Genomic DNA, 27398 nt, shown 5'->3' on the forward strand with positions numbered 1-27398 from the left:
GTGCCAAGTTCTTAGGTTGAGAATCAGTTTTTTAGAAAGCCTGGTGTGCAGTCACTTGAGATCTAGCTGAATTCTGTACCTGTCCCCCCAGCCTCTGCCCCAGAGACAACTTCTGTTTAAGTGTAGGACTTACTATTTTATTTGTATTTATATTGTTTCTGCTTCCAGATAGATAATGTATTATCTTCCCAGAACAGGTTGCCGGGCACCACCGTTCTTGAATACAAAACAGAAAGTGAAATTCTGGCTTAATTAAAATGTTTCTGAAATTTTATTTAAACCCAGGTTCCCAGCATTCTTTTGGGTACTTGCCTCACCCTACCTCCCCCCCCCAAAAATGAGAGACTGTTAAAAAAAATCCGAATGGTTGGGGTTGCGTGAGAGGTGTGATTTCACCTTGCGGGAACTGTAGGTTCAGATGGCTTTTGGGGCCATGGTGATCCGGATTTTCTCCCGGCAGAGTCTCCCCTGAAGACGCCTGTCAAGGTGAAGGTGATCGAGAAGGACATCTCAGTCCAAGCCATCTCCTGCCACGGGGCTCCTGTCAGTAAGACCTTCTCTTCTTCGGACACAGGTAACGGGGCACGTGCTCAGGGTGTCCTCCCTGTCACCTCCTTCCAGGCTCTCCTGCTGTCTTTCTCATCCGCCCACAGGTCAGCATTTCCTTTTCGGAGTTTGGGAGGCACTCTTTTGAGTAATAAGAGCAGATTGAGGAGGAGACTGGGGGAATGGAAGCCAGGCAGAGACCAGGGGTGGTGTGAAGTTTTAGCAGACGCTTTCACAAAATAAACATAAAAACCCAGTTTATGCCTCATGTTATAGAACTTTTGAGCATTATTCTCCTCTCGCTCAGCACACCTGTGCTCTGAATATCATCACATAAGCAGGACTTGGGGGTGTAGTCCTAAAGGCGGCTTTGCTGTCGTCTTCTGCTGTCCCAGAAAAGGGGCTTGTTAGGAGTGGTCTCCCCCAGAACTCTGCTCGCAAATTCCCCATTTTTATGGTCACGTTTAGGTAATAAATGTCTTTGGAGAGATGAGTTACGGCCTCCCTAAGTCAAAGCACAATCTAAACTTGGGGATTACGTTTGCTCCCTTTGCTCGGGTGTGACCTGCTGTCAGACAAAGGGCAGGTGGGCTCCTTCTCTGCGGCTCACGTCTCCCCATCCTCCCAGTCCTGTTTCTGGTCTTGCCAAGGTCAAGGATAGGACAAGGAGCGGAGGACGGGGGGCAGGGAGCTCTCATCTGACGGGTGCTATCTTCGGACGGCTTCGGATCATCCCTCAGCCTCGCAAAGCTGACGCTAACCCCCCCCCCCCACGGGAGTGCTCACGGTTCTCTGGAAACCGCAGGCTCCCCCCAGCTGCAGCCTCCTAGATGCAGCCGTGGCCCTCCTGTGGCTGGCTGCTCCCGATGCCCCGTTTCCTGCCCCTGGCCAAGTGCCCCGCTGCCCCATACCGCAGGGACTCCTTCCCCTGCGCAGGATCCCTTTTTAACAGGCTGACGTTCCCACTGTGGGTTTCTCTCCCACTCCGTGGGCAAGAGGGCCTGCCCCCAGGTCAGCTCCCTGCACTGCCCAGGGCCATCGTAGCCTTCTCGGGCACCCCTGGCACCTGGACAGGGCTTTGAAGGACAGCTCAGAGCCACTGGGTGCTCTCCTGGGGGGTCCTCGCCAGCCCCCTCCTCGTGAGCCTCTTGCTTCTCACTGTGGGTGCTGGCCAGACAGCGTGTGGCCGCATCGGCCCCTCGCCAGTCCCCTGGGAAATGGAGCATCTGTCGTCCGCAGTCAGAAACCGAGGCAGGAGACACTCCCGTTAATGCCTGCCCTTCTCATCGCTTTGTTCGACTCTGCCTGAGCAGGGGCTGCCTCAGTGAAGGGATAGGCTGCAGCTCGGCGTCAGTGACCTCGGCCATGCCGTCCCCCTGGCTGCCTGGCATCCCCCCATGTCTCAGATGGGCATAAAAAAGGCCCCTGCCTCATAGGGTGTGGGATGGCAACACAAAACAGTGTGCTCCCAGCCCTTTGCAAGCACCTGCTAGGTGGTAAGCGTCCCACAGATGTTGACCCCACCTGTGGGGTACTGACCATGGGGAGGAGCTGCCCGTATGAACTGGCTCATAGGAGCTCACTGTGTTGAACCACTCTCGGAAAGGAAAAGGCATTGCCTTCCAAAGTTCAAAATCTTCTAAGGGGTCAGAGGTTTTTTTGTTTGTTGGTCTTCCTGCTTTCATTGTTTTTCATCAGCTCTATGGAGGTATGACTGGCATATAAGAAAGTGCAGAAATCTGAGTAAGTACACAGTAGTGAGTGCATGGAACCATCCAGAAGCAGCGATAGACCAAGGGGGTCTGTGAGCCAAACCCGGCCCTGTTTCTGTTCATAAATTCCATCGGAGCCCAGCCTTGTCCGATCATTTCCGTACAGGCTCAGGCTGCCTGCACGGGACTGAGGCCGCCGTGAGAGTTCGTGGCGCAGGCCGGCCCACAAAGCTTAACCCGTTTACTGTCCAGCCCTTTCCGGAAGCGATTTGCCAGCCCCTGCCTGGGGATCATTTCCATCAGCCCTGGAGGTCCCCAGAATGGTGTGTAATGTGCTCAGTGCCGCCTTCCCTCCCGCAGAGCTGCTGGTGCTGAACGGCTCGGATCCCGTGGCAGAAGTCGCCATCCGCCAGCTCAGCGAGTCCTCAAAGCTGAAGGTCAAGTCACCGCGGAAGAAGAGCACCATCATCATATCAGGGATCTCCAAGGTGCGGCCATGCGCCCCGGGGGCTGTATCTGTTGGTAGCCTGGCTTCCTCCTGGTGGAAGGTAGCCCGAGCTCCTGATGACGTCCAGAAAGCTCCATGCAAAGGGCCAGGTCCCGTTCCTCACCCGGCACGAGGCTCACTCACGGCCCTGTGTTTATGCAGCTCACCCCGTTCGTGAGGAAGCTTGCAGGCTTCTGGCCTGGGATGCTCTGGTTGTTGAGGGGTTGGTGAACCATGTGAAGAAAAGCTTTTGAAAGAGAAAGACTGGGCTGACTAAGGCCAGTTTGGGGACAGAGCCGCTACCCTCTCGCGGGTCGACATGTCTCCAAAGGCTAGCAGAGAGGGCAGCCCCCCAGGGCCAGGGGCTGCGCGAGGGTCCTGTATGCGTGTGGAACATCTCAGAATGAACAAGGGGAACGCCAGCGAGGAAGGGGCTTTCGTTGTGAGGGATGAGGAGCAAGAAGACGTGGTGAACACAGAGGGTGGGCTGGCACCCGGAGGGGCCAGGGGAACGCGGCAGTCTGTAGCTCACGCCGAGGTGGGCCAGGGGAGGTGTGGAGGGCACTCACCAGTGTTGCCATTATACTCAGGGCCTCGGCGGCCAGTGCCAAGTACCAACTGGCAGGGCTGGCACGTGGTGCCTCGGGCCTCCGAATGCACTTCCGGAGGCGGCCAGCAGGGGGCGGCGGCACGAGGAGTCTGGGACCATGTCCTCTGCTTTCTCGAAGGCTGTATCTTGGAACCACTAGGAACCCACGTAAACTTTACATTTAACGTGTCCAGCCCACTGCGGTGACTCTGTTTCACGGAGGCTCAGATGGCCCCATCCTGAGTCAGTGGGCACTCGGCCAGCCAAGTGCAGTTGTCAGGAAGCGGGCTCCCCTGTGAACTGCGGGGCAGCCCCGGGGAGCCCCTGGCCCCTTGCCCTTGCAGTCACCTTCCCACCCTCCAGCCCACGGGCCCCAAGGGTTAGGGCAGCACTGCACCTGTCTTAGACACAGAGACCAGAATTCTTAGGCTACAGTGTGTATGCCGATTAATTTCTGCTTGCAGGAAGCGAACTCCCGTAGGAAGAAGTGTTAAAAGACACACTGAATCTATAGCCCACTTCCTGTGCCTCCCTGTGCGCTGTCTGCCACTTAGAAGGAAGTCTCTCCCTTCCGCGGGCCCCCCTGCTGGGGAAGGGTGTCTGCTTCCTCCACACCCCTCCACCTGTGAACGCAGGCGCCCCTCGCAGCCAGGGCCCCTGACCCTCTGCTGCGAGGGGAGACCTGCACTGGCTGCATTTCAGTCCCTGTGAAACACGGCCGCACCTCCTGGGAAAGACGCCTGTCGTTGCCCCCCACCCCTCAAGCTGACTTCCTTCTTTTGTCCCGGGACAGGCCTCACTATCTCAGGACAATGCCGCTGCCCTAATGCTGGACTACTCGGCCTCCGTGGACGGTGCCCACCAGGAGGACACCCCGTCCCTCGTGGGGGCGGCCGCCACTCCTGCCCCCCCCGAGGACGAGGCCTCAGCCTCTGCCCCGCCGGCCCCGGAGCCCCAGGAGAGCGAGCTAGACTCGTGGGACTTGGACAAGGAGTCACAGGCCTCGGCATGGGGCAGCCAGGCCCCGCTGGACCCCAATGGGGACGAGCTGTCGGAGAGCTCCCTGAGTGTCTCGGAGCCGGGCGCTGCCAAGAAGCATAAAGGTACCCGCACCCACGCCCCCCGCCCACCCGCCCACCCACTAGCTTTTCTCTCCTGCCCGTTTCCAAGCTAACCTTCAGTTCGATCGCCAGCTTCCCTTCCCTTCTCCTCTACAAATCCACCCCGCCCTCGGCACCCTGCCCCAGCAAGCACACCCTCGTGGCAGGGGTGAGCCTGCTTGGGGCCGGTGGGCAGGCGGCATATTCAGAATCCTTCCATCTCTCTGCACTGAGCGGGGCAGTTTGTGGTCATGCCTAGAGGCGCCCCTTCTTCTGTCTGCACTCTGCCCCGCCCCCGAAATAGAACCCTCCAGAACGTTTAGAGGGGGTCACCAGGCGACTCCGCACAAAGCCAGCAGAGACTGGGCTCCCTGCAGGATTGGCAGCTCTGCTCATTGTGCCTCAGACTCTTCCCTCCAACTAAAAGCTGGCCAGACCTCAGGGCTGGGTCCTGCTAGCGTCCACGGGCAGATAAGTCCCCCAGAAAAGGAGACCATTAACTTAATGTGTGTGTAGTGATGAGCAGTCACGTCATTAGAATAATCTGTTGTTTTCCATCAGCACTAAATCGATGCTTTGCATTTGCAGATTTTGTCAGCCTGTGCCATTTATTTAGTGCTCTGGCCTGATGGTAACCTAAAGAGCCTTTCTGAGAGACTGTAGTCTAGGGGCTTGAGGTCCCTTTTAGATGGGCAGGTCAAGCCTCCCGAGCCTCCTCTGTGTGTGAGGATGCACCCCCCTCCCAGGCAGGAATAAGGAGATCCCGGTGCAGAGACAGGACGGGAGACAGAATGCAGGCGCCTGAGCGCAGCTGGGAGTCCTGGGTGCAGCTCAGTGCTAAGTCCTCGCCACCCCCCCCCCACCCCCCGGCCCCCCGAGAATGCAGACTCCGGGAAACCGCAGTCACTCCTGAGGTCGGGAACCTTGGTAAGCTGTTCTGCTGCTGCCTTGCTCCGCTCCTCTGTTCTTGCCGTCACGGACCAGTGGTTCTCAAACTGGGTGATTGTGGCCCCCCTCGCCCCCCAGGGACACAGGCAGCGTCCTGAGACAGTTTCAGCGGCCACAGCGGGGGGCTGGGGTGCTTTTGGTGGCAGGCAGTAGAAGCCAGGGTGCAGCCCCAAGCCTGCAGCGTGCAGGACAGCCTAGCCCCCTCTGGCCTGGTCTAGGGGGTCAGCACCACCCGGGGGAGCTCCCCTGGCCCCGAGGAAGGCAATGTGCGCTGGGCAGAGCAGAAGAAGAGGTGCAGGGTGGGGCGCCCCTTCCTCCCCCTTCCTTCTGATGGCCAACAGTCCGCTGCCTCTTCTCGTGAACCCCAAACCCCCAACCCGCCTTCCTGCGTTCACTCTGAGAGGCTGTGCCTCGCTGACCCTGAGTCCATCCAGAGACCACCATTCCCTCATCCCTTGCTTCCTCCTTCCCTTCGTCTGCTTTTCCTTCTGGAGAGTTCTTTCTCATGGGTTTCCATCCTGGCTGTGCCATGGCCATGCTTCTCCTTTCCTGGCACTGGCCAGGGGGATGGCACCCCTCCGGAAGGGCACTCTTGGGGACCTGGGTGCTGACAGGTGTGCCTGGCGCTTCCCTGGAGCCTGGGCACGGGGACCTCCCTGGACGTGGTGCCTGTGGCGTCGGACTTGTAAAGGGATGTATTTGGCAGTGCTTCCAAACTTGCTTCTATTCCAGTGTTTTCTGAGAGATTTGGGCACTGCGTCTCTAGGAGATGTTGTCAGAACCCTAGACGATTCTGTGTTACGGGTGCCAAAGCGTTTTTGTGCACTGAGGATTTTCAGCTTTCTACCCGGGGATCAAGGGAGCGGCTGTATGGAATGTCCTCTCCGTTTTAAACTGAAGCTCATTTTCTGGCTGGAGAACCACCTGTATGTCCAGTCACAGCAGGGGTTCACATAGGTCCCCAAGACTGCCGGCGTATTTAGAATTCTCTTGCAATTTCGCTGGTTGGAAATGCACATTATCGTGACGCTGCAAGCCAATACAGGGAAGCCAGTCCCCCAATTCAGGTTGATTTTTAGCTTAACCGAGCATCCATGTTGTTGCACAGCAACGGGAATGTCCGTAACAAGACTGTGTGTTTAGAGATGGTTAAGACGGTAGAGTCCGTGTTCTGTGGACTTTACCATAAGAACAAAAGTATTGATGGAGACTTTGAAAAATACTAAAAAGTAAAAAAACAAAACAAAAGCCCCAAACCGCCCCAAACCTTGCCAGATGTCCTGCCCAGTAACGTCACGTGCGCGCGGGCGCGATGCTTCGGGACTCACTGTCTGTCATTCTTGTTTTGCTCCCGCATACTTTTCTTTTGACCTCTGACCTCTTCTCGTCATCTCGCGCTCATTCCCTTTAACTTAAGAGGATCGCTATGCCAACCAGAATTAATTGCCTACACAGTAAGTTATTTCTGTCTTATATTTTTTTTTTCCCCAAACATTGGAGTACAGCCTTGCCTCGAGAAAAGCTTATTTTGTGACAGCAGGAAGCTGATCTCCCCTTTCCTTTGTTCCCTGTTCCTTCCCAGCGTGACCTGCCCAGGATGCTAGTGTCCCCATTTTCCTCCTTAGACGTGCGCTGGTGGGGTTACTGTAGCACGTCTACCCCTCGGGGGGCGGGGCGCTGTCCCCCAGCTCAGGGGACAGCCAGCCTCGCACCCCGTCAAGTGCATATGCACCGGAGCCGGGCCCTGGTTCTAACAAGCAGTCACTTTTCTGAACGGACTATCTATGGTTTGGCTTGAATTCGAGAGCTGTTCTCTGGGCAGCAAACTACGACGTGCAAAGTGACGTCTGGTCACTGTTTTCCTACCTCTCAGATTTTGAGATGGATTCTTCAGTGACCTATTCATGTCTGTTAGGGTCTGTGGACATAAACAAGAGTAAATTGGGAAGTATTTGCCGTATTAAAGCTCTAATTTAGAATAATTATTTTTGAAGTTCTTCCTATTTGTTTATTCTCCGGCTCTTTTGTGGTTTTATTTTTTTTTTTTTTTAACCTTGCTAGAACCAGGGAAAGATTTTTTTTTCCTTCCTCTCTGTCCCCCATTTAAGATGTTGGCTATTTGCTTCGAATTTCACATACCTTCTCTCCAGATTTTACCTGAAGGAATCCTTAGGGTTGCGAGCGAGGTCTGGGTCTTGCTCCTGCCTCTTGGGGTGGCTGAGGTGGTCTGGACTAAAGGAGCTCAGCTTTATAAAACCCAGACCGGGGCGCTTGGGTGGCTCAGTCATTAAGCGTCTGCCTTCGGCTCAGGTCATGATCTCAGGGTCGTGGGATTGAGCCCCGCATCGGGCTCCCTGCTCAGGGGGGAGTCTGCTTCTCCCTCTGCCCCTCCCCACTGCTCATGTGCTCTCTCTCTCTCGCAGATAAACAAATAAAATCTTTAAAAAAACAAAAAAACTCAGACCACTCGGGCTCCTGCTCAGGCACTGTGAACTTCCCCATCAGCAAAGGTGACAGATTCTGGGGGCCCAGAGGCAAGCGTGACATACCAAACTGTTAGTTGCTGTCTTAGCCAGAGTTCTCTAAAGAAACAGAACTGCAAGGTGCTGCATTTCAAGGAAGTGGCTCACACCATCATGGGGTCTGACAATCTGAAATCTGCGGGGCAGGCTGGTCGCTGGAGACAGAATGTTGTCTTCTCCCGGAGGGAGCCCTTGGCGTTGGCCCTTAAGGCACTGAGCGGATGGGATGAAGGGCACGCCCACCATCCAGGGTAACGCGCTCTAGTCCAGGATAGCCGAATGCACTGTTGACCCCGGATCTACCCGGTGCCTTCAGGGGACAGATGCGTGCTGGCAGGGCTGACACCAAAGACAGAACGCCACGGCCCCAGGGAGCTGAGGAAGCTCCACACCGTGTCCCTTCCCACTGGCGGAGGAGTGCGCTGGCCTTTCTGTCCTGGACCCTCACACCTCCGCGGAGTGGTGCAGTCAGTGTCCCCTCTGTGGCCTTGTGCTTCTGGCACTATTTACCCCAAAGGTCATTGTGATTCATGCCCCAGCTTAAACAGACCTTAACGTCTTTAGACTATTTAGACTATTTAGAAAGGAGAACGGAATGACGTCCGTTTACGCTAGTCATTCTTCTCGCTTGAGTCAAGCTGCGGATCAGGGAGGGATTTGCATCCTGTCTTGCACACGCTACCAACGTGCCTCTCAAGACTGATACTGTTCCGGAAACCTGTCCATGTCCGTGTTGGAGTGCAGGGCTGTGCTCTGGGGTGCTCTGACAACTGAGACCCATCCCGCTCCCAGGAGGCCTTCCCCGGTGACCGCCCATGCACGGGTCCTTTACCAGACCTGCTGGCCACTTCTCGGGGCTGGCACCCGTTCCCTGCCAGCTCAGACAGCATCCCTTAGGTGCAGAGGGGAGCCAGGCATGAGCACACAGGCTTTCTGCCCTGGGGCCCCCATTCGTGGGGCAGGGTGCATCACTGCTAGGGATAAGACATAAGCAGGGCTCCAGCCTACAGATTTGCAAACCTCAGTCTCTCCTTTCACACGACCCCTCCATCCGAGGCAGGGGTATTGTCCCCACAGAAGCCATGACAAGTCATGTCAAGTTAGGGGACACCCACACTTGGTGAGTTATGATGACGTGCACCAGGGGACACAGGACATCATTCGGTTCTCGTATGGATATTGAACAATCAGATTTAACAGAACTACAGACCTGTTGGGAGAGCCTGCGTGGGGATGGAAGCACAGAAAACGGCCCGTTATAGCCCCTGTCCATGGGCCGCGCGGGAGCAGACCCTAGCTTGTGGGACAGACTGCTGCCGGCAGGAGCGTTTCAAGTCAATACGGCACACAGGTCTTTCCACTTTCCCAATTTTACTCACAGGCTGGAAGTCCCTGATATTCCATCTTGATATGGCAAGAATTTGAGTTTTAGTCATTTAAAGTGCAATCTCATTTAAAGTTTTTTTTTTTTTTTTTTTTTTATTAGAGCGAGCATGCATGCGAGTCAGGGGGAGGGTCAGAGGGAGAGAATCTCAAGCAGACTCCCCACTGAGTGCAGAGCCCGATGCGGGGCTCGATCCCATGACCTGAGCCGAAACCAGCAGTCAGAGGCTTTCCTGACGGAGCCACCCAGGCGCCCCAAGTGCAATTTCATTTAAAAGAGTTAAAAGTGGCTGCTTAAAAACGTGTAGATTCCCTTTTTAGAGAACTGTGAACCCAGCCACCTCCTCTGAATCTGGTGCAGACCCATGCTTCTCAGCAGCCAGATGCTGGTCTGTCCCATTCCACACAGCCTCAGGCTCAGAAATGGACATTCTCCCGGCTGCGGAGGCCAGAAGTCCAAGGGCCTCCTGCCGGCCATGACGGAGACTCTGCCCCATGCTCTCCCTAGGTTTCTGGTGTCTGCTGGCGTCCTTGACCTTCCTTGGCCTGTGGAAGCGTGACCCCCACCCCTGCCTCCACCGCCCTCCCCCCGGCACCCTCCCCATGGGCACACCTGCATCCACAGTTCTCCTTTGAATAAGGACACAGGCGTGTTGGTGTAGCACCTGCCCTGATTCGCCGTCGATGAATCACCTCTCTAAAGACCTGTCTATAAATTAAGGTCCCATTCTGAGCTCCTGGGGGTCAGGACCCCAACATAACAAATTCTGGAGGGATAAGATCCAACCCGTAACACTACCCCTGCTCACACCCTAGCCCCTGGCTGCAGACCCCAGGCCAACTTTCAGTGCAGGGACCCCTGGAATGGGCTCTGGAGATGGGGTCCTCCAGGACCTCCCGTTCCTGCTGACCTCCAGCCGCCCCGGCGAGGGGCCACTCTGCCCCCGCTCAGGCTTCTAGCCCCCTGGAGAGACGGGGCACATGAGATTAGAGCACTCCAGGTTAACCGAACGGAGCCGGGTGAGAGCCCACCTTTATATGCCCTTCAGGGACCCCAAGCTGAGCCTAAAGCAGGTTTCTGCAGATTAGAAACACTTCCTGGGCCCCAGCGACCCGAGGTGACCTGTCAGGCTGCAGCCCCTCCCGGTGCCCAGGGCATCTGATCAGGGGATTAACCAGTGGGCACCCGTGCATCTGCCCCACCGGCCAGACTGCAAAGTCAAATCCAGGTGGTGGTGGTGGCTGGTGGGGTAACACAGCCCAGCGGGTGACTTCTCTTGACAGGCTGCATCTTACGGAGATTTGAACAGCTCGAGGAGCAGACATTCGTGGCCCCTGGACGTAGCGCAGCAGGCCCGTGGCAGGGGTAGAGCCACGGACACATTTGGAGTCCCCATCTCGCTGCCTGTCCTTCCTGCTGTCCTCGAAAGCCCCGCACACAGCCTCTCCACATTAGATCAGTGCAGACACGCCCTCGTGATTCTGCAGAATAGGCTGTTTGATTGTATCCAAAGAGAAAATGAAAAAAAAAAAGACCATTTCAGCAGCTTTGACCAGATGACATTCAGCCTATGTCTGGGGCTCTTGAGCTCTCTGCTGCCGCCGAGCCTGGACAGAGCAAACGGGAAGTCCGTCCTTGGCGCCAGGCCCAATGAGCAGCCTCTTAAAGTCACGGCGGGCGTGCGGTTCTACAGTGCTCATTGGTGAAAAGTCCACAAGACAGGGCTGGGCCTGATTCCACCACTGTCCGCCCGCATTTTGGGGAGAAGAACCAGCAGATGCTCCTCGTGGTCCCCCCGAATCAACATTTGGTCATTGGTGTCTGTCAGGGCTACTCAAGTATTTGGTAGCTCAATCATGAAAATAATGAATTGCCAAATAGCCATAAAGCTCCTCATCCTGATGGGCAGACTTTCTCCTTTCAAAGCCATCAGCACTGACACGCAGATGTGATGAACTCCAGGCTGGCTGGGAAGGTTCTCTGACCCTGCTGGGGTTTCCATAGCATGGCCATCTTTGCTGGGGGTGGGGGGCCAGGGGACCCGAGGGAGGGACAGCCTACTGCCCTCAGCCTTGACCAGGAGCTCAGGGAGAGAGAGGTCTGCCCTGGGACGCACCTGACAGTCCAGCTCACTGCTTCTCGGCTCAGAGTCTTTTCATCCTGAAAACTCTGGTGTTTGGTCCAGGCCAGATTCTGGCTGCTTTTCCCGTGTGGATATAGTGACCGCACACCAAAGTAAGAAACTGCTTTTTAATTAGAGTCACTCAGACGTCCCTGTTTCTTTTCATCTTGGACTAGTGGTCCCGGCGTTTCATCCACAGCCCATCTGACTGGCCCCCTGTGCTTTCCTCTTACAGGAGGGATTTTAAGGAAAGGTGCAAAGCTGTTCTTCCGCCGGCGACATCAACAGAAAGACCCCGGCATGAGCCAGTCGCACAACGACCTTGTGTTCCTGCAGCAGCCAGAGGGGGCCCGGAGGAAGGGGGTGACGCTCACCAGGATCCTGAACAAGAAGTTGCTCTCCAGACACAGAAGTAAGAGCACCATGAACGGGGCTCTGGGGGACCCCGTGGCCGGCAGCCTGCCTCACCAGGACGCGGGAAGACGCGGGCCCACCTAACCGCCCACCAGGACGGAGTGAGAGTGCCTGCAAGCTGTCAGACGGCCGCCTGGGCTAGCTGGGTTAAAGGGCCATGAAAACCCGAGTCTCCGGCCAGGAGGTTTCCCCCCAGAGACAACTGTCCGATTTGCCACCCGATGCCAAAGGAGACCCGAACGCTCTGCCAGATGGGCTGTGCTCCGATCCAAGAGCTGAAGTTAAATGTGAGATTTACGTTATGAACTAAAGAACATCCTATAATGGATGGTGATGGGGCAGATGTGGGGGACTCAATTTCACCCGCACTGCACTCGGACACATACTACCTTGGGTCCACTCCTGGACCGCGTCGCAAAGAGGAGGTGTCCCCCTGTGCTGTCACTGTGAATGGAACGGATGGGTCACGTGTCCTCACGGTCTGCTCAGCGTCACGGTACAGCTTGCCCTGAGTACAGAGAGGTGGGACAGAGGCAGGATTTGGGGTCCATAGAGAAATGACGGTGGTAACAGAGACACTATGACAAAGGTAGAAGGTAGTTGCCTTTGATATTAGCCATATAACTTGAAACCGTATGCCAAACACTAAATCTCTCCTGCACACATTATGCTGAGCTTTCCTGGATGTTTACTTTGAGCCTGTTTGCAAGTGGGAGATCTATCAATTCCTATGTGGTTTTTACGTTTTCCTTTATAGTGTCAAAAGTGCTCATGATCGTGGGGGGGGGGGCTCCCAAGTGAGGCTAGGAGCAGTAAGTACCCATCACCATGGCGACACCACACACACGGTTTTCCTTTCGCCCCTGGCTGGTTTGCCAAACGCTGCCGATGGCTGAAACAGAGAACTTCTAGGACGGAAGAGAAAACTATTGTGTGTCTCAGGTAGGAGTCTTAGGGGTGGAAGTTTAATAACAAATGGGCCAAACGTCACATCAGTCCTCTCGGGAGCTCTCCGGAATTCTGCCGTGAATAGCGCTTGACACGTTTAGGGGTGTCCTTGTTTTGGTTTCCCGTGGGGGGGCAAGAAAAACAGATAAATGTGGCCCACCATGTGCGTATCCCTGGGTACCCCTCGCGCCACAGTCCTCGTCTGTCCGCCTGTCCGTGTGTCTGCGCCACTGGCCCATCCACCCGAAGGTGCCACTGCCAGGGACGAGCTGGTTAGGGCTGTGGCTGTCCCTGTGAACTGTCTGGATGGCTTAGCAAGACTCGCTTTCTTCTGATAAGATTTAAAAGGCTATCATGAAGCCTGGCCTCTATCATGGATAGGAAATTGGGGGCACTCCTTCTCACGAGCGCTTTTGTTGACCCCAAAACACGTCTTTCAGGGGGTAACGGAGCCACTGCCGAACAAAAACCTTCCCGAAAACCCAGATTACGGAACTTTTTTCCCTTTTTATTGAGGGAGAGATTCTAAAACTACATGAAGAATTTTACTTTGAAATACACACTCAGAAATGCCCCGGGGTCCCAGGAATTACCAGGTGACTGTAAGATGCGTTTTTACAGGGGACTTTTGATTTTCGTCACCTCGTGAAACAGCACCAGGCATTCCAACGTGTCGTCATACCAAGTTAGTCTCCGCAGGTTGGTAATCACTACTAGTCTTTTTGGAACCCATCTGGTCACTTTGTCTTAGTGGAAGGATTATTGCCTCCCCCCACCGCCCTGTGGTAGGCAGCACCTTGGGACATTCAAGAATTAATTCTCAGAGGACATTATGTGTCAGAATTTCAGGCACAGGTCAGAAGTCCTTAGCACAGTTTTTTGTTTGCTTCTGAAGTTCAGATCAACTCAATTTATTCAATGTGATGGTATCAGAGTTTTATGTTGGCACTTTCTTGCTCTCAACAAAAAATGTCTTAGCCATTCCCATTCCTGATTGACCCCATGAGCATTTTGTTCACTGTTTAATATTTTTGCCAAGGGCTTGCTTTCTCAACTTCCTGGTGACTTGAAGCCTCTTCCAGGTCCCGGGCAAGCGACAGGTGGGCTTTCTGTCCCGCGTGGGACGCAGGACCGTCATGCGAGAGGTGGAGAGCATTAAGGAGTTTTCCGTGTTTCCGTGTGTCTGTCGGGCACACACCGAGAGCCCCACACCTCTGAGTCAGATCCAGGAGCACCCCCCTCAAGCTGCACACACGTTTTCTTCCTCTGAGGGCCTTTTCTGAACTTACAGGACACCCGAGAGAGCACGGAAGGGTGCATGAACATAGCACCGTGAGAAAATGGGCCGTGTTGATACTGTGAATGCTTCTTTAATGGTGTAGGTATTTATGCGAAAGTAAATGTTATGAAGGGTACATGTCGATTAAGATTATACACCAAATGCTAAACATACCAATCTGTAAATCACCTTATTCCCTTGCCTTTCCTTATGCTTTAGGGGCACAAGAGTTTTTGTTTCTGTTTTGCGTTCATGCTATTTTTGCAAAGTGGTGTTTTGGAGTGATTTCTCACGAACGCTAATAGGAATGTGTGTCTGCATGTCTGGAACCAGGTGCTCACATTGGTTGTCGTGAGCTGGGGCACTGCCCTGCATTCACGGATGCACCCGTGTTTGCAGAGGAATGCAAGGGAGCTTGAAGTGTGTGTGTGTGTGTGTGTGTGTGTGTGTGTGTGTGTGAGATTAATGTGGCAATAACAAAAGCACCCATCTCATCGTCCCGTTGGAAACCCGCTGTGAAGAAGATGGTTTAGACAGTCCTTTCTTTAAATCAACTCTCAAGTTTAAGTTTAAAGCCAGCCCTTGATTCCTCCTGAGAGCTCGGTGGCCAGTTGCTGCCCACCAGTCACAAATTATTGGTGCCTGTCTCGGTGTCTGATTGGTTTTACTGGCTGCCTCTACAGAAGAGAGTTGCAAGTTTTCTTCTTGAGCAGAAAGGGACACATTAATTTATATCACTGCCAGCAGGTGTGGGGGTTTTCCTGGTAAGAGCCTCACAGTCCTGACACGTCAGAGCACAAGCTGGTGGCCCCTGGAAGTCAGAACGTTGATGTCCACTGGGTGGAAAACAGGTCTTGTGCTGGTGTAGACCCCGATGCCAGGCCCTCCCTCCCCTGCCCCACACCTGCTCAGGCCCGATTACCAAAGCATGTGGCACGGACACACCAGCGCTGCTACGTTCTGCAAAGCAAACTCAGGTCCCCTCCGGGCCCTTCTCTTCAGCATTCCTGTTTTACGTGTGAGGAGGCATCCGGAATACATCGACCTGCCCAGTTCACCCAGCTTCCAACTGCTCAGTCACGTACCATTTACAAGTTAGCCTTGTAAGTACTCCCCCCCACCACCCACCCAATATCACATCAAAGCTACATTTTTTTAAAAAGAAAACGAGAGGTTTTCAAGGTATGTGGCAAGGTCTGGCTTGATTTTAAGTGTGGTGATGAATTTGCTGGACGGTGATTGTATTCCTTGGTAGCACTTTAAACACAGGTCCCTGTCCTGCACCAAACTGTGGAAGATGTGGCTGGAACATGAATAGTCTTTGAAAGAAATAAATGTGCACATGGGACACGAAACACCGACTTGTGTTTGCTGAGCCCTGGGCTGTCCCAAAAGCCCCGCATGTGCCTGGGGTCCCGGATCACGGTCCGTCTCCTGCTTGGTGCTCGGCAGTCGGTGTGCATGCGCGCCGTGGGCCACTGCGTGAAAGACGAGGTGGGCCCTTCGCTCGTGGCCACTGCTGCTTGCTCTGTTCTTGGCAGAGACCCTTCCTAACGTCTTCTGACATGACGTTGGCATCCTATTTTAGGCCTGAGACTAAAACCATTTACTAGAAAGTCAATGTTTCCAGGGACCCCTGGGGTCATGGTGAATGAGCGGTGCTACCAGTCAGGGTTGGGTTGGCCTGGGTCCTCCTGAGGTGCAAGCTGGCAGGAGGTGAGTCTGCATGATCCCCAGCAACCTTCGGAGGGGCACTGTCCCCTTGGAGGCAGTCTTTTATATGTCCCTTAACTCCCAGGGTCAATGCCTGCCCCCGCAGGCTCTTGCGTGGGCTCAGCATAGGCTGGTATCACACTGGCACAGGGCTTGCGGTAGTTCCCGGGTGGGGCAGGGCACAGCCAGACAGATGGACAGGTCCTGCACAAACCCCACAGGCATCTCGGCTCCTTCCCGGGGCGGCTCTCCTGGGTATGGAGTGGGAGCCCGGATGATTCATGCCTTTAAGGGAGCCCTCTACCTGTGCACAGCTCCAGCCATCCCGGGCTTAGATTCGGATTCTCAGCTCTGGATGTGGCAAGCGATGGCAACCCGGTGTCTTGTTTGGGGTGGAGGTGTCTGAAACTGCACGGCTACTTCCTGCATGACCTGCAGTCCATTCTGTGTGGATGCTGCAGCAGGAGACCATTTGGGCCTGCTGGAAGGCCAGCCTTGCCCTAACTGACCGGCTTTCCTAAGCAGATCTCCTGCCGGTCACCTCGATGCACACTCTGTACTCTTACCAGCCCCATCTATACTGTCCACATTTCTTTTTTTAATTTTAGAGAAGAGAGAAAGCGTGAGTGGGAGGAGGGGCAGAGGGAGAGAGATAATCTTAAGCAGGCTCCACGTCCAGCGTGGAACCCAATGCAGGGCCCGAGCTCACAACCCCGAGCTCATGACCTGAGCCAAAATCGAGTCGGACGCGCAACCAACTGAGCCACCCAGGCGCCCCCCGACACGGCCCATGTTAACCCACGCCAGCCACCTGCAGTCTGCGAATGTGCACCCCTCGTCCCCAGCACATGCCCCGCCCTGTTCTAATGACCCAACCAAACACGAGCCCCGCCTCCTCCATGAAGTAGCCTTGGCCACCGAGGCCGGCCGGAGCACCGGGCGCTTCTTTCGGTTCCTATCACTTGACCCCCTATCACTCCCTCTTACGCTGGCTCCTGGGCGGGCGGTGTATCCACTGGGCTGAGGACAGTGCGCACCTAGTGAGTAATGACCGGTGTCGGCTGGCAGCCCTGTATGAGCTCACTGGAGCCCAGGCACAGGGGATGGAGCCCGCCACAGAGGGGACAGAGCCTGCCACGGAGGGGAGCCTCTGACAAAACCATGCTACTGTTTACCTTGGTCGCTTCTACAAATACAGGGTGCTGCGTGCAGATATTAATACATCGTTTGTAGAAAAGGCAGATTACTCACCACAGAGGTCTGGCTACCAGGATGGATGCCTGAGCGCAGGGCCCTCCTGACGGGAGAGCTACCAGATCCTCTTCCCACGGTGCCCGAGAAGTACCCACGGTCACACTCCGCCACAGCTGTCCCCGGCTCCGTACGGCCACTTCCACAGCGCAGACTGCCACGCTGCGTCCTGCGTGTGCCAAGCATTCACAACTACTGATTATACTGATATAAAGTCGGGTGCTTAGGTGCCTTGGAGTACTTGGTATTTTATACAGCAGCTAGATAAAGATCCAAGACCACAGTGATAGTAACTAATACGAATTGAGCACTTAGTATTGGCCAGAAGTTTTTTCAGAGTTTTACATCTAGTGACTCCTACACTCTTTGAAACCACCCCAGGAGTTATGATCCGTGTCCGCTTCACAGATTAGGAAATGGAGGCACAGAGAGGTTAAGTAACTTGCCCAAGATTACACAGTGGTTAAGTGGCAGAACCAGAGTTTGAGCCCAGGCCGTCTTGCTGGAGGATCCCAGCCCCTAGCCACGAGCCTCGGCTACCCTGTGTCAAATGGAGAGACCGGGACATCATCTTTTCTAACCTTTCAGCTCCCTGTTGTGGGCGAGGATACGCTAAAGTGAGATGCAACGCTTTGCACGTAGTGAGAATTAAATTATTTGCTGATTAGATCTCTCTTTATCTGGGTAAGAAAAACCAGCCAGGTCGCAAAGCTAGAGGGAGCGTAGAGAAATGGCTTAGGGATATGTATTTTTATAATGTCTGGTACAAAAGGAGTCAATTAACAAAAAACTGGGGCTGATGGGCCACGTGACTTAGAACACACACGTCTGAGGCAGCCAGTGTCGGGGCTGAGGGCATCGCCCCTGTGCGGGGCCTCACGGAATCATGATGCCGCCTCACTGCTCAGCTCATCTCTGCTCGGGAGGAGCAGTGCTCGTAGGAAAATCCACTCAGAAACGGAAGCTCTCTCATTTTTAACTCCCTCTGCTTACTTTTTAAAAATTTCAGCGACACCTGGGTGGCTCACTCGGTGAAGCGTCTGCCTTCGGCCTGGGTCACGATCCCGGGGTCCTGGGATCCAGCCCCGCGTCGGGCTCCCTGCTCAGTGGGGAGCCTGCTTCTCCCTCTGCCTCCGCCTGCCACTGCCCCTGCTTGTGCTCGCTCACTCTCTCTCTGTCAAATAAATAAAATCTTAAAAATAAATAAATAAATAAATAGAAACTTCAAACCTACAGAATAACCCGTATAGACTTCACTAGATTCACCAATTTTGATATATTTGCTCTAGCTACCTACGTATCATCTATTGATCAATTGATCGATTGCTGTGTGGAGACATCGTGTTTTCCCCGAAATTCTTCAGAATGCATTTTCTGAGAAGGATGGCCTCTTCACATCACACACTCAATGGTCATCATCCTTGGGGAGCTAGACATTGAGGCTACCCAGTATCAGGCGCTACGTTCAGGTCTCCCCAACTGCCCAAGAACATCTTTCATAGGTGGCTTTTCTTTTTTTTTTTTTTCCTGCTTGGGGTTCAGGCAAGGTTTCTACATTGCTTTTGTTGTTAATAATAAAATCTGACACTTTCAGAAACAAAACTTTAAAAAATGTTTTTAAATTTTGGATGGATCAAAGACAATTATATGATTTTATTCATACATGGAATCTAAGAAACAAAACAGATGAACATAGGGGAAGGGAAAGGAAAATAAAATAAGATGAAAACGGAGAGGGAGACAAACCATGAGCGACTCTTAACTCTAGGAGACAAACTGAGGGTTGCTGGACCGGAGGTGGGTGGGGGGATGGGGTAACTGGGTGATGGGCATTAAGGAGGGTACGTGATGTGATGAGCACTGGGTGTTATATGCAACTGATGAATCACTGAACTCTCTCTCTGAAACTAATAAAAAAAAATAAAATTTTGGTTAGAAATCTGCTTTCAAAAGAATTGTTTCCAGCCTTCATAGAAGGAATATACTGAACACCCTGGGGATTCTTCTGAAGATTCGATGAGCATTGTGAATATCAATCCCAGCCCTGTGCTATGTGTACTAACATGAGAAACGGCTTTAGGTGGCCTCAGGTCGACTTTTACAGGTTTTCACTCTTGCTGTAACCGGTCCATTTTTTCTGCAAACAACCTGCTTTTGTTCATGCTTGCCAGTACCTCTGGTGTGCAGAGGCCCAGAGAAGCATTTGGGCATTTGAGAAATGCAAGCAGGCACTCAAGGGGTGGGAGGTAGGTGAGGGGGGCGTGTTAGCTGTTAGCGGTCAGTCTAGGGCTCTTGGCGATTGAGCAAAGACCTGAATGCTGAAAAGATGGTGGTGGAGAGCCCCAGGAGAGCATTCCAAGGTGGAGCAAATCTGTGCAAAAGACCTCGAGGACACGTTTGAGGGACAGAAGGCTGGAGGGAGGCGGGGGTCCCACAGCTGAGTGGGGTATGAGCAGGGTATAGGTGGGATGATCAAGAGAGGTGTGGGAGGCTGGGGTGCAGACCTACTGTTAAGTGCCGCTGGGAAGTCACTGCAGGTTAGGGAGGGCGGACCTATGAGCCCTAGCAGCACAACGTGCTCAGCATGCCCCCTCTGCACCTGCTCAACCTTCCACCCTACAGCAGGGCCCCTTCAGTGGGTCCTTACTTATTACCAATTCATACAAGTACGCCTTGCTGTTGAATAAATTCCTGCTCATGGGCCTACCTGGCCCAAGGCTCTATGCATTTAGAATTCCCATATGAACAAATGGCCCAGATGGGGGCTATACCAAATTATTCTCCCACCAGAAAAAGATGAGAAAGATGAGACAGCTTATTTTCTATAGTCTTTTCAAAATAATGCTATTAAGCTTAAAAAAAAAATCTTTGCTAATGTAACAGGTAAAGACAATTGCACACCAATTTCGCCTTTTCTCTCCTGTTGGTATAGTTGAATAACCTTGCTTAGGCTTAAGAGCCATTGTATTTTCCTGACCGGGACTGTCCATTTTCCTATGGGGTTCTTTATCTTTTTCCTATTGATTCCTAGGAGCTTCCTAGGTATGAGGGAAATGAGTCCTTTCTGATACCAATTTCAAATCATTTCCCAGCAGTTCATCCCCTCTTGGACTTTACTGCTGGAGCTTTCTGCCAAGTAGAATAAAGAAGACAGTTTTACGGCCCTGCACTGGAGACTAAAAGACTCCTCTAGCCCCTTCTATTTGTAACATTCTGGGGCCACAGGTCCATTCCATGCAGGGGGTCAAGAGGCTACGCAGGCCGCTAGGACCTGGGAGTCCGGAGGGGGCAGAAACAGCTCCAGGGAGCAGTCTGGCCTTCAAAGCTGCCCTGAGGGGGTGGTGCTTTTCCCCGAACTTTCCACGTAGCAGCATCGCACTGGTCAAGGTGTGGATTTCAGGAGCCCACTGTGCCTGGGTACAGATGCCCGCCCCGCTCGACTTCCGAGCTTGTCGGGGCAGAGTAAGCGCTCCCATGCGTGTTCCCTGAGTGGATTTGGAGGACCGCGACACCCCATCCGCTGCATTCAGAAGTAACTATGATCTGGCAGCAAATCTCAGACTGCTTTTAAAGAAAAATTTGACCCTTTCTTCCACACAGCCCCCCCACCCCATCAAGGAAATTAAGTCTCCAGCAACCAGCAGAAGAGACTTAAAGGGGTCCCGGGGCTGCGGACGCCTGTCGCTTCCAGGGTCCCAGGACCGGACACGCGTCCGAGAAAGGGACAGCAGAACCAGCCCCGCTTCTCCCAGGCCGGTCCGGATCCATAGCTCGCCGCTCTCCTGTCTACACCGCCCGCTTTCCGACAACCCGATCCACATCACCCGCTCCCGGTTCCACATCACCCACTCCCGGTCTACACTGCCCGCTCTCTGCCGCTCTCTGTCCACGTCGCCCTTGCCCTCCGCACCCCCAACCACGCCTCGCCGCTCTCCTGTCCATGCCGCCAGCTCCGGGATCCGCAGCACCCGCTCTCCCACCCACCCCCGTTCGCGCGGCCCGCTTTCCCACTCCCGGTCCACACCTCCTGCGACCTGCAAAGCAGGTCCACGCCGCCCGCTCCCGGGTCCACACCACCCGCTCTCCCACTCCCCGGTCCGCGCGACCTTTCTCACTCCCCGTCCACACCGCCTGCGACCTGCTTGCTGCTGTGGGTCCACGCCGCCCGCGCCTCGCCGCTGCCCGTGCACGCCGCCCGCTCCCGGGTCCACACCACCCGCTGTCCCACTCCCCCATGCGCGCGGTCCGCTTTCCCACTACCCGTCCATACCGTCCGCGACCTGCTTGCTGCTGTCAGTCCACGCCGTCCGCGCCGCGCCGCTCCCAGTCCGCGCCGCCCGCGCCGGCGCCTCTCCCCCCGCGGACTACAACTCCCACAATGCCCCGCCGCCGCCCCACGGCTTCCGGTGCTGCGCAGTTTCCGGAGCGGATCGCAACCCGGAGTCCGGATCCGAGCCCGCTCTGCACATTCCACAGGCAGGTAAAGCCCGGGGCCCCGCGCCCGCCGCCGCCCCCGCGCGCCTCCCCGGCCCGGCCCGGCCCGGCCCGCGCCCGCGCCCCGCGCCCCGCGCCCGGCCCGCCGCCCCGGCCCCGCCCGCCCGCCGCCCGCCCCGGTCCAGCCGCCATGCCGACTGTTCTTTGTTACATTCGCCGGCTGCGGGCTCCGTGGGCGATCGGAGTCAAAACCCGGCTGGATTTCCCGGAGCCGCTCCGGGATCGCCCTGCGCGCCGCCCGCCCGCCCGCCGCCCCGCGGCCCGAGCGCTCCGGGCCCGCCGCCGCCCGCCGCCCGCCGCCCGCCGCCCGCCGCCCGGCCAGCGCGGGGCCGCGGGGCCGCGCTCGCCCGTGGGTGCGGCGCGGGGGCTCCTCCGCCCCCGGCCCCAGCCCGCGGTCCCCGCCCCCGGGCGCCTCCGCCGCCGACGGCCCGGCGTGATGTCACCGTCCCCCGTCGTCGGGCATGGCCCCCGGGGGAGCTCGGGGAGGGTCCCTGACCTCCGTCCGGCGGTTAGGAAGGCCGACCCGGCAGTCCGGGCGATGGGGCTCTCTAGCTCCCCCCGCAGAGCACCCCGCCCCCCCTTTTCTGTAAACCCTTGGGCGGCCAAAGGGAAGGGAGTGAAGTCCGTGGACAGGTGACATGGGGTGGGCCGCTGTGCCGGGAAGGGGCTCCCCGGCCGTACAGGTGAGGCCCGGCCCGGCGGGCCCGGCGGACAGGTGGAGGCGCTGGCCATGTGGCCTCTGGCGAGAGGGACAGGTGTGCGCGGTGAGGGTCGGGTTTGGAAGACAAGAGTAAACTCATTGTGGAAAATCGACCTACTTGATAGTTACAGTTATGGGTTCACCTCTATTAAGCTCTTAAAGTAGGGGATGGGGTTTTTCCCCCCGGAAATGCTCAGAAATTGCCCTGAACCCCCTCTCCCCCCAAGGGTAAGTTAAAATGGTAGAAACAGGCGTGACATCAGAGACACACGGACCCGCGTATGTATTTAAGACTGCCAACACAGAACCACCTTTGCTTAAGCCACTTTCATAAAATCCGGATTCGCCAGATAAGTTCAGAGAACCCAGCTTGGTTCCCCAAGGTATTTTTGAGGATGAAAAGTAAGGAAGCATCTGGTTTTGTGATAAGCCTTAAAAGGCAATGAGGAGAGAACTATGCCAGAGGGTGCAAGGAGGTGGATGCTGTGGTGACAAGTGAGGCACCCCAACAGCACTCAGTGATATTTTGTTTCAGAACTGCACCTTCTCCCATTGTCCACGTTTTCACTGCTCCACGCAGCTTCTCCGAATTTCCTTGACATCGCTGCCTTATGGTGAATGGTTAAGATGTAGAGCTATAGTTTGGATTTTGAAAGGGAAAACCAGCAAAATTTCTCCTTTATAGAGTTTTTCCTGTTGACATCTTTGATTCTTCCTTTTGCAAAAAAAAAAAAAAGTTCCCAACAGAGGATATAACGTTATATTCTATTTTGGAAGCAGAGAAAGGACGGTTATTTTTTTCCCAGAAGACAACTAAATGAATTAAAAAGTCAACCCCAATTACAAGGCTAATACATTTCCTTCGAGTAATTATAGTTGAGAAAGAACTCTGTTTGCCTCAGATAAACCTCTCATTATCATTCTTTTGATATCATTATCTGGGGAGAAAGCCAGGAAAAGAATTCTCCTCCCATTTTGCAGACTTAGGGGAGATCTAGGGTACGTTTCTGATACACGTGATTTCAGAGGGTAAGTTTGTTAGGCAACGACTTACTTGCTTTCTCAGTCTCCTTGTCACGTTTGTAAGGGTAGTACCTGCCCGGCTCACCTCAGACAGCTCACGGTGTGCATTTTCATCCCTGTGGCCATTCGTTCCACAAATATTTATTCGGTGTGGGCGTATCATGTGCTGGGTACTGCAGAGAACAGGAGAGAAGGCCCTGTCTCTTGGATCTGGTGTTCTGGAGGGAGGGAGGGAGGGAGGGAGGGAAGGAGGCAGGCATTGACCAGAAACAGCAGAACTCGGTTAAGCGGACCGTGGCTAGAGCATGTAGAGGACAGGAAGCAGGTGGAGGCTGGGGCACGGGTAGGGGGGACACACAGGCAGTCTGAGCAGGGGACACTTGGGCTGAGATCAGTGCTGTGAGGCGCTCCAGGTGGCCTGAGGAGAGAGTGTCACAGGCAGGGGAGTGGCAGGTGCAGGGGCCTGGTGTGGAATAAGTTCACCCAAGGGTGAGCAAGGCAGTGTGAGCGAGGGGAGAGAGCACAGCAGGGCCACACAGGCTGTGCACCATTCAGAGTGTATCCTGAGTGCCTAGTGGATGGCACGGAGGGCTCTGGGCAGGGGTGGCACAAGATCTGTGTCTTTTTAGAGATGACCCCGTGCTTGCCATGTGGGGAATCCGGGCCTGACAAGATTCCATGACCAACAGGGTGGAGGCAGGAGGCAAAGGAGGAACCAGGACCAAGTGTATTGCTAGAGCCAGGAGGCCTTGCTGCAGGTTTGGTTGGGAAATGTGTGGTGGGTGACTGGAGGTGCCATTTACAGAGGTGCGGGTGACGGGTGGGCGGCGACCAGGGAGGAGGGGGAGGGGGTGGTGACCAGGGAAATCAGGGCCCTGCAAACAGTGGCATCTTCAAACCGCCCCTCTGGGTGGGAGAAACCCTTGCTCGGGGCCTAGAGACTGGGTCCTCACCTTCCCTGCACACGCTGATCCTGAGGAAGGGCCCTTCCTCTCGGGGTCCATGAGAGAGCAACCCCCACTGGGCCAGGGCCCTGGGGTGCAGAAACCTCTGGATCCAACAGATATGTGGGTGTCGTGTGTGTGTCAGGGGAGTGGCTTCACTGTGGGTAAGAGACCTCAGGCTTTCGGCAGATGGAAGGCGTCCTGACGCCGGTGGAGGAGGTGAGGACCCGTGGGCGGTCACGGGGGTCGGCGATGCGTGGCCGCGGGGGATGCTGCAGTCACAGAGCGGCTCACTCCCGGTAACTCGTCTGCAGTACCAGGCTCCCTGCACTCGCATTTGCTCGCGCACTGACAGAAACAGAGTAGGAACAGATTTGCGCGTGTGTCCGTGACAGGTGGACCGGCCGGGGAAGGGCCTCTCTGCCTCATCAAGCACGGTCTCTATGTCAGATGACTGTTTATTGAAACGTGTGCTGTCATTTTGTTCAGATCGGTGGGGTTCCAGTTATTGCAGTGCTAACTCAACCCCAAAGAAATGATCCCACGCTCTGGTCATAGAAAATCAAGACTGATTTGATTTATGTGCATAAATCGTGAGCATATTTGCAGGGCTGGACAGTAGCGTCATCTCAGGCGGGAACACGGAGCAGTGGGGTTAGGGTCTGCAGGGAGGGGGATGGAGAGCCCAAAGACGGGCCGAGAACTTCCTGACAGTTGAGGGACAGCTCGTGCCTATGCTCCGTAAACAGATGGCAGTAGCTCTCATGCTGGTGCTTGATTCCAACAGACACGTTTAGAAGAGTGACCTAACAGTTTTATTTTAAGAAGCCAATATTTATAATATGCTGGAAATTATGTCCCTTGCAGCTGTTAAAACTAGGGACGAGCAGCTTAAGCTGTCAGCTCCCATACAGGGAATGTCAGCAAAGAGGTCGGTGGTGCCTGCAGCCAGGCATCAGGTGGGGTCAGGGACCGAGGGCCGGACCGAGGGCTGGACTGGGGACACGGGCATGGGAGGCGATGTGGGGGCAGGTGCTGGGTCCAGAGGGAGAGAGGACCCAGGGGCAGCCTGGGTTACCCCCCACCCCCACCAGAGGTGGCTTTGGACAGGAGACAGGAAGGGAGGGGAGCTTAGGAAGGCACCCCCAGAGAGACTAAGGAAGACTAGGACTTTGCAGAGGGAGGGCGTGAGGGCTCCCTGCAGAGTGCCTCCCCACTCTGGGTGCCTAGCGCTGATGGAGGGCTGGCTCATCAAGATGGAAGGCGACGCGGCTGATGGGTGCGCCTGCGTGGAGCCGTGGGGGCGAGTCCTCCCCTTCAAGAGAGACAGGGAGGTGAGGAAGCCAACAGAGTTCTTCCCGGGAGTTTTGCAACAGAAAGAAACAGAAATGGGGCTTTAGAGCCATGGGGGAGGTGATGTAAGGAAAACATTTTTGTTTGTTTTAATGAGTGAGCTCTAGTTGAGGCTGGTGTGAACATTCCAGGGCCGTAACTTGCTGCAGAGAGAGGTGCGTACTGAGGAGGGTGCAGGTGGCCTTGGGTCTCCCAGGGGAAAGTGGGCGTGGCAGGCCCGCGTGCGGCAGGACAGGTGTGGCCAGGAGAGGCCATCTGGATGAGGTCCTTAAGATTGGATAGGAGTTTGACAGATGGAGGGAGAGAGTTTCTGGAACAGGAAACAAGAAGAAGGGGTCATGGAGGCTGCAAGCTGGCCATGGATAATTTGGGGTGTTGAGGAACCCTTGGAGTGGCACAGGGGGCAGCTCCAGGTCAGAGTGGGGGCCTTGCTTAGGCCTCTCATCCTCAAAAAATCCACAGAAATCCAACTTTGGACCCTCCCCGAGCCTTCCTGAGCCCGCGGGGTCATAGTTCCACAAACTCACATAAAATTGAAACTTGGATTTCTCAGAGATGATGCCTTTCTTTGCCTGGTCTGGGCCGTGGGTTACTGGCTTCGTTTGGCTCGTTTTTGGTGTTTGGCATGATCAGCATCTCCAGCTTACAGCTGTGAGCCTTGATGGATTGCAGGTATCCGCAGAACGCAGTTATCCAACAGCCTTCGGCCCTCCGTGCGGCTGGAGGCGCACTCTTCGCGAGTCGGGCACCCTTATGCCGTGATCCGCATGGGGGTGATGCTCGGCATGATGGGTCAGGACTGCCCCTTCCCACGCGTGCTCTGGGGAGGAGAGCCTGTACCCGCAGGACAAGGAGTCTTAGAGGAGTGGTCCGCACATTTCACCTTGTGTAAGGCTAAGAATGAATGTGTTGATCCGTTGTAGTATGTTTGCCTTTGATTGTGACCCAAAACATAGGGTGATTTTTAGCACCGCGTCAGTCCAGAGATTGACCGAGTCCTTGCTCTGAGCCGGCCGCTTCCGTCCTGTTAATTGATTCTGTGTTCTCAGTCTCCGCTCGTCTCGGGGCCCCTCTCCCTGGCACGCCTGACTTCCCTGGACTCTGTCCTGCACCACTTCGTGTTCTGTCCACGGAGCTCCCCCACCTTCTGCTGAGGACGCCTGAGGGTCTTTTCTCCCTCGGCCTAGTTTGAAAATGTCAGCCTCCCATACAGAAATGTGTGTGTGCCCAAAGACAGCTGTCAGGTGGGGCTCTGATCGGCGCAAGAAAGGCCATACTACCTTGGTTTGCGTTTTTAGGGAGGCAGAGTGGAGACCTCTCCCTTCATTGCTCAGAAATCCTCTTAAAGAACCGGACATGCACGTCAGAGATATAGACGTTGTCTCCGATGAAGCAAAGGGGTTCAGGAAAAGAAAACAGGAGAAACTATAAAAGAAGTAACACAAGAAAATCTGCAGGCCGCAGGACGCCCCCCACCAGCGCTCAGCCCCGAAGCAGGCTGCGACACGTGAGGGCAGTGGGGTGAGACAGAAGGTCTGAAAGCTTCTGGGGTTAGAGGCCGGCCGGTGGGCCCGGTGTCAGCCCTCCCCTGCGACGTTGGACGTGGGAGACTGTGGCGTCCTGCCTTCCCGGTCTGAATGAACACAACCGTGGGCCCCGCAAACCAGCTGTTGTTGGAGACGCGAATGAAGACGTCTGCAAACACGGCAAATCTTCTCAAAAGATGTGCCTCCTGAGCACCCGTCCGAGGAAGCCACTGGGAAGCGTGCCCCCAGATTGAGAGAGTGAACCCGAGCATGGAGGCAAGGGTGCTCAGGAGTCCGGAGCTGCTCACCAGCCAAGTCCGGGCGCGGGGGAAGCACACCCCCA

The 27398-nt window shown here is 55.1% G+C and overlaps 2 protein-coding genes across 2 annotated transcripts in view; both read left to right on the plus strand.

The window, feature by feature from the left end:
- C2CD2 (C2 calcium dependent domain containing 2) overlaps window positions 1–15406 on the plus strand; it is a 51513-nt gene extending 36107 nt beyond the window's left edge. The window contains exons 11-14 of the mRNA XM_028126542.1: window positions 461–574; window positions 2619–2746; window positions 4128–4437; window positions 11646–15406. Of these exons, the coding sequence (XP_027982343.1) occupies window positions 461–574; window positions 2619–2746; window positions 4128–4437; window positions 11646–11908 (815 nt within the window). The 3' untranslated portion in view covers window positions 11909–15406. The remainder of the gene's footprint in view (window positions 1–460; window positions 575–2618; window positions 2747–4127; window positions 4438–11645) is intronic.
- Window positions 15407–21443: 6037 nt separating this feature from the next.
- The window catches only part of PRDM15 (PR/SET domain 15), a 64816-nt gene continuing 58861 nt past the window's right edge, over window positions 21444–27398 (plus strand). The window contains exon 1 of the mRNA XM_088023776.1: window positions 21444–21495. The gene's annotated coding sequence lies outside the window, so the exon portion shown is untranslated. The remainder of the gene's footprint in view (window positions 21496–27398) is intronic.

The sequence above is a fragment of the Eumetopias jubatus genome, unplaced genomic scaffold (assembly GCF_037043125.1).
Source record: "Eumetopias jubatus isolate StellerSeaLion01/CBP00866 unplaced genomic scaffold, mEumJub1_p1.0 scaffold_1, whole genome shotgun sequence".
NCBI classification, from domain to species: domain Eukaryota; kingdom Metazoa; phylum Chordata; class Mammalia; order Carnivora; family Otariidae; genus Eumetopias; species Eumetopias jubatus.